Source organism: Pseudopodoces humilis, chromosome 1 (assembly GCF_049639895.1).
Source record: "Pseudopodoces humilis isolate 2021_Gansu_Grassland_sample_001 chromosome 1, ASM4963989v1, whole genome shotgun sequence".
Classification (NCBI taxonomy): domain Eukaryota; kingdom Metazoa; phylum Chordata; class Aves; order Passeriformes; family Paridae; genus Pseudopodoces; species Pseudopodoces humilis.
The window spans coordinates 80,730,768-80,737,314 of NC_142200.1; the positions used below are offsets into that span (position 1 = coordinate 80,730,768).

Here is a 6,547-nt window from a genome sequence, read left to right on the forward strand (position 1 = left end):
TCAGCAGCACAAACCAGGATGTCATCCATGTAGTGGAGGATGATGGCATCTGGGAACAGGGTCCTCACAGGTGACAGGATGTGGGCCACCTACCATTGGCAGATGGTAGGAGAATTTTTCATCCCCTGGGGAAGGACTAGCCAATGGTATCTTTTTAAAGGTGCTTGTCTGTTTGGAGAGGGAACTGAGAATGCAAATCTGGGAGCGTCCCGAGGATGGAGTGGTATGTTGAAAAAACAGTCCTTTATGTCAATGACAGCCGGCTTCCAATCCCGGGGGAGCATTGAAGGGGAGGGCATGCCAGGCTGGAGGGGTCCCATGTCCTCAATGACTTCGTTGATCTTCCGGAGATCATGAAGGAGTCTCCACCTGTCTTTGCCTGGTTTGCGTAGGACAAACACAGGGGAGTTCCAAGGGCTGTTGGACTCAGTGATGTGGTCCTTGGCAAGCTGTTCTTCCATGAGGGCTTCCAGTGCGCGCAGTTTGGTCTCAGATAGGGGCCACTGATCAACCCACACTGGATGGTGCTGTTTCCAGGTGAGTTGGGGGATGGTAGGCATGGTGCGCTTCTCAGTGACCCTGACTAAAAATCCCTGCTGGGAATCAGCAGAGAAGCCCCCCATTGGGACAGGAGATCCTGTCCCCAGAGGGTGATTGGTGCTCTCACCACAAATGGCCTGATGGTTGCCATTTGTCCCTCAGGTCCTTTGATGACAATATTCCGTTTGCTCCTCATGGAAGTTGTCATCCCTCCAATTCCTGAAATCATGCCTGCTACAGGTTGTAATTCCCAACTGTCTGGCCACTCGGAGTGGGCGATGATGGTAACATCTGCTCCAGTGTCTATCATTCCTGGGCGCTGAATTCTTTCCCCATAACAAAATAGGCTACAGTCCACGACAGGGCAGGAGCCCACAACCTGAGTCCACATAGTGCTGGGGTTGATGGGAACCTGATCTGGGCAGCCACTAGGAAGTAAAAAGGCTTGTGCCACAGGAGTCTGTTCCTTTAAATAATACGGAGGGTCTATGCAGGTCAGAGAGATGGAAATTTCATCTCCAGGGTATATAGTCTGGACCTCAGGAACAGTATGAATTTGTCATGGAGAGTTGGTTGGATCCCCAAGTATTAAGATTTTGGAGGGACCGCCTGGTGGTCGATGTTTCCCTGTGGGGATTTTGTAAATACAGTCACCCCTCATATGTAAAGAGAGTCTAGTTACCAGTTCACGCTGGGTTCCCATCTGAAGCGCTCCACCTGCTGGGCTTAATATCGGGGTCCCCGTGGAGGCAGGATGGTGGGTTTGGCAGGAGGGGTGGAATGGTGCGGCATTTGACTTAATGTCGCAGTGCGGGGCCGTTCCGCACTCTGCTTGAAGTTTCCCGAATGCCAGTTCTGTCTGGGTAACTGTTGATGGGCTGGCGGTTGTATGGAATGTCTCTCTGGACAGTCTTTGAAAAAATGTCCAGGCTCACCACAATTAAAACAGTGATTTGTGTTGGGGTCTGCAGCATAAGCTCCAGATATCCCCTCTGCCACTCCCTTAGCCACTGCAAGTGCCACTGTATTCTCACTTGAGGCAGAGGAGTGTTTGGTGCAGGCTTCAACCATCTGATCTATGGTTGGTTCGGGGTCCAGAGGGCGGGCTCGCAAAACTGCTTTGCACTCTGGATTATCATTGGCCATTGCTATTTTTACTAATAATTCCTTTTGTGCCTGTGGGCTCTCTATCTGCTTTTCAATGGCCACTTTTAACTTATCAATATAGTTAATAAAAGACTCAGTTGCCCCTTGCTTAATATTGGTGAAGCACTGTGTTGGCACTTTATCATCAGGGGTAGTAAAAAGAGATATCTTAGCAGCATTAGCTATATCCTGTAAAGCTGCTTCAGGCGGGTCCCGGGCCTGATCTCGGGGCTTTTGGAAGTCTCCTTCTCCTGCTAATTGCTCTAAAGTAAAATTAGGTCTGTTAGCATCTTTTGCATAAACATCTGCCAATTGCTTTAAATGTTTCTTCCACTGCCTCTCCCACAACATGTACTCTGCTGGAGAGAGAAGGCAGTTCATAATATTCTTGATGTCATGCGGGACCATGACATGGGCAGAGAAGGAGGGTTCTAGCAAGTGTTTAAAAAAATGTGAACCCCTGCCATGTTCTTCGGCAGCTTTGCAAAGTTCCTGCAGTTCCCTATAGTGAAGGGACTCCCATGCAGCAACCTGTGCCCCTGTCCTGTCTTCATTATTGCAGGAAAGGCAAGTATTTTCCAGGACAGAGCTGAGTTCCCTGCCCGTGTGGCTTCCCTCTGCACCTCAGCCCAGGGGTCTTCATATTCAGAATCTGAATAAGAAGATTCACTGCTCTCATCTCCCAGTGGAGATGGGTGGCGCTTGCTAGCAGCGCGGGGCCGGCTCGGGTGCCTAGAGCTGGCCCTTTTGTGGCTGGGTGGGAAAGCTGGGGTGGCCCCGCTCCAGCCGGAGCCGTCCCGACCTCCGGGGCACTGGGACCCTGGAGCGGGAGCGCCGCTGGGGACGGGGTCCCAGCACAAAGGGACAGGAGCGGGGCCCGCGACGGGGAGGGGTTTCCCGATGGATGGGGCGGGGCCCAACGCGGTTACACCCAATGACGCAGTGAGGGGGGAGGAGGAACAGGACACGGCAGGAAGAGAAGGGGTGAAGGCGGGAAAGTGGCCATTTTGGGCATCGAGGGTGGGAAAACCGGGGTGGGAGTGGGACAAAATGGCGGGGCTGGCCACGGGGCCAGCGCCATCTGTGCTAACACTAGGAACTGGGGGGGACACAACTGGGTGTAAGGGCATGGGAGAGAGGGTAGAGGAAAGACCCAGAGCGGCATGGCCATTGCCGCCCTGGTACGGGTAGAGAGATGGTAGGAGGGTGTCAGAGAGGCAGCAGCAGCCCTGTGCCCGGGGGCAATGTCCACCCCCCGACTGACTCTCAGATAGGGAAGAGGGTTCGGGGACACTTGGAGAGGTTGACGGGGTTGGGGGGTTTAACTGGGGACCCAAAACTCCCTCTTCTTTTTTTCCCTCTTTTTCCAATGAGAAAATAATATTTTGAAACACAGGAAAAAACTTTGCAACAGAAAAATCCCCTTTAGCTTGAACAGTGTATAACTTTCTTCCCACATTATCCCAAAAAATTCCTGATTTAGCAGAATCCGAATTAATCTTAAAATGTTTAGAAACCCAATGAATAAATCTTTTTAAATCCCCTTTAGAAAACTTAAAATTTCCTGCTTTTAGGGTATTTACAACTTGGATATAAAAGTCCCTCTCAGGTGGGGTCAGCCTCAATACAGAGGTCTGATTTCCCATCCTTTTTCACTCCCCACCCAGCAGTAAAACAGCAAAAAAACCAAAAAAGCCCGAAAGAACCCTTCACGGGATCGACTTTCAACTTCTCTTCGGCAGATGCCGGCGGGCGAAAAAAAAGCTGCTGGGCGGGTGGTCACCTGGGGGCCGGTCCTCAGGGGCTTTCCTTGCCCCAGATGGTCAGACGAGGGTCCCGGTCGCAGCCTCTTGGATTGCTTCTTGCTAGAACGCAAGCAAGCTTCCTCGAGGGGTGGCGGCTCCAACGGCGGCTCGCCTCGCAGCTAAAACTGCGGGCAGACGCTTCTTCAGGGCTTCTTCAAAGGCCCCTCGTTGGGCGCCAGTTGCCACGGCGACGGAAAGCCCAGAGCACCACGACTTCTCTAGAGAAACAGCCCTGAGAAGGGCTGGGCCGAAGCGCGTGCGAGCAGCTTCGAGCAGTCGAGTGATTCCAGCTCAGCTCAGCAATAGTCAAGTGATTTCACCTCAGCTCAGCGGCGGCAGCAGGCAGGCAACACAGGAAGCAGGGACGAGAAAGCTGGTCCAGTGTTCCACCAAGGGAGCTAGCAACAGTGAATCTCCTGAACAGGGGAAAACCCGGGGTATTTATGGGGAAGGAGAGGGGCGGGGGGAAGCCCGAGATACCTGTATCGGGGTGGGACAGCAGGGGGGAACACCAATGAAGCACAACAGTTTAACATATCTAACTCAAAGACCCCTGTGAGCGATACATTGTGTCTCTCTCACAGAGAAGTATCTTGCCTCCAGGGGAGAGCCAGGATCTCAGGCTCCGCAGGCTCCTCTGCACCCACAATTCTGATCTTGTTTTTAGCCCTGCTTTAGCTCAGTGCTGTGTTAGCATTCTCTGTAAAACAGATTCATTTTCATCCAAAGCTGATGAAAGTTCTACAGTTCTAAATGTTTGTCTCAAAAGTCTTCGGAGACATTAGGTCTAGTACTACTCACATTGAGTGAGTACCCTTCCAGGTGAATTAAATGAAAAAACATGACAGAAGTGGAAGAAAGCTTAAAGTCTTTAAAGTAAACACCATCTTTCTTTTATATATCTATGTGTTTTCAGTGTGCATTTGGACTGCCATGCAATTACATCAATTCAAATTTGAGGGGATGAAATATCTTCTGAAATTCCTCTCTTACATGGAAAAACAATTGAGAACTATTATTAAGCAATATTCTATACAAAATGGTAACCCCTTGTCGTGTGCATTCAAAAATTTGGAACTATGAATTAAATTGATCATAAAGCAGAAATAAAATAGTCTAGATTTCACTACTTTCTAGACAGAATGGTATCTCCCAACATCTACATTTGCATTAGCTGCTGCAAGTATTGAGCAATTATCTATATTTAAAACGGCACTTTCATTAATGCCTTGACAATAGGAAACAATAAAGTATTTCCCTTTCAGCTGCGTAATAATGAATTTCTCTCAGAAATATAGCTACACTGTGGCTCAAAGCATCACTAACCTTTGAGATGAAAACTGGACATTTCAACTGAATTTTAATTGCCTTCTCAACAGGAAATATTGATATGTGGAGAGCTCTGAGTTACTTTTTAAGAAAGAAGACACCTACAACCTTGCTGAGACAAACAAATACTCTATGAATTGTTATAAGTGATAGTATGACATTTTTCTGATACCTCTGAAGCAGTCATCTTGGTGCTTCATAGTCTTTACTGAAAAGAAAGTTCCCAACTTTCTGCCTATAAATTATGACAGAATTATTTTCTGATCTTTTCTGGATAACATGATTGCTTACTTCAGGCAGTCATGAGAAAGTGAAAACCTGTGCAAACTACAGTAAACTTCATTGCTTACTGTTACTTCACTATCCCAAAAAATCTGTTTTTCTGTACACACAAATCAAAAGGCTTTTTAGGGTGTGTACACATAATGGAATGTTTACAGCACTGACACTGTCACAGTCACAATCTGCCTTGAATATGTAACTTGGCAGAACTGAAAACTGCAGAAGAAACACCTAGGTTTAATATAAGACCATGATAGGCTGTGAACCATGAATCTTGGCAAATTTGGACAACAGTTCCCAGGTGATGGGTTATATTTAGCTATCAATCAGTCTCTTACAAAATTTATTTATTAAAATGATCTTTAGATAAAATTACTATATATATATACATATATGTATATATATACATAATGTATAAACTTTAGCATGAGGGTCTTCAGGTAGAATAATAGATCTATTTTGCAGTTATATATTGAAAAAAATATAGCAGTTCAGTGCCAGTTAAAATTATTTCTAAATGGAAATTTAGTGATTTTTATTTTAAAGGTAATGCATAAATATAAACTATATTTATCTGAGCTGAAGTATGCAGGGCTTGATCTGAAAAATCAGAATGTCTGATCTCTTTTCTGAAAGCAATGAACTTTAAATATGTAGTTTGTTTTAGCTGCCTAGGAGTGTCTTGGGGGAGTAGAGAGCTAAAGTACATCCCGCTCCTTGCATTCCAAGCATGTTCATAAGTCAGAATTATCAGTGTAGCATCTAAGCACTCATCAGCCCAGACTTCATAAAAAAAGGTTTTAATTCAAGTTCTCTGTTAAGAACCTCACATTATTTTTGTGTCTGAAATCCAAAGAAATGCTCTTGTCTTTCCAAAACTACACCATAAGTTGTGGAACTCTCAGTATTTTCTCAACAACTCATGAGAAGTACCAGCAGTATTAAAAAAAAAACCAACAAACTTTTCAGAGGCTTAACCCTTCAAAACCTAACTAATAAGTACATTCAGAGACAGTTTCAAGGCTTGCAAGAAAGACCTGGCTTCATACCAAGTCCCAGGGCCTAAGAGCATGCATTGAATTTTTTCAATAAATTTTACTAGTGTCCATGACACTTTACTCTGTCCATGACAAATTCATGCAATTTATATAAAGCTTATTACATATTTCAAAATATTTTTGTTCCTCACAGAACATTTTCTTTGTAGCATAGAAAGTTCACAAGCAAAGAACTGAAATTACATAATGCTTTGAGTGGTGAAATTTCAAGGCATTACATGCTGTGTGTTTTCAGTCACACCATTGTGACTGTGCAATTTTTCATATTTGTTTTGGTTTTTTTTTAACAAAGAACAGTATTTCTTTAGGTAAAGTCTACAGTTGAAGATTAATCAAAACTTGTATTAGTAAGGACTACTCTGAACAGATTTGATCAATGAAGGCAAT

At 45.5% G+C, this 6,547-nt stretch overlaps 1 protein-coding gene across 1 annotated transcript; it reads right to left on the reverse strand.

The window, feature by feature from the left end:
• Positions 1-583: 583 nt before the first annotated feature.
• Positions 584-931, reverse strand: LOC148185138 (endogenous retrovirus group K member 6 Pro protein-like). Its single transcript, XM_088053373.1, has one exon. The coding sequence runs from the start codon at positions 929-931 to the stop codon at positions 584-586; it is 348 nt and encodes a 115-aa protein (XP_087909499.1).
• Between the last annotated feature and the right edge of the window lie 5,616 nt (positions 932-6,547).

What these genes read in the sequence shown, in the direction of transcription:
- LOC148185138 (XM_088053373.1), bottom strand. Translation starts at nt 931, where the DNA reads ATGTGGACTCAGGTTGTGGGCTCCTGCCCTGTCGTGGACTGTAGCCTA.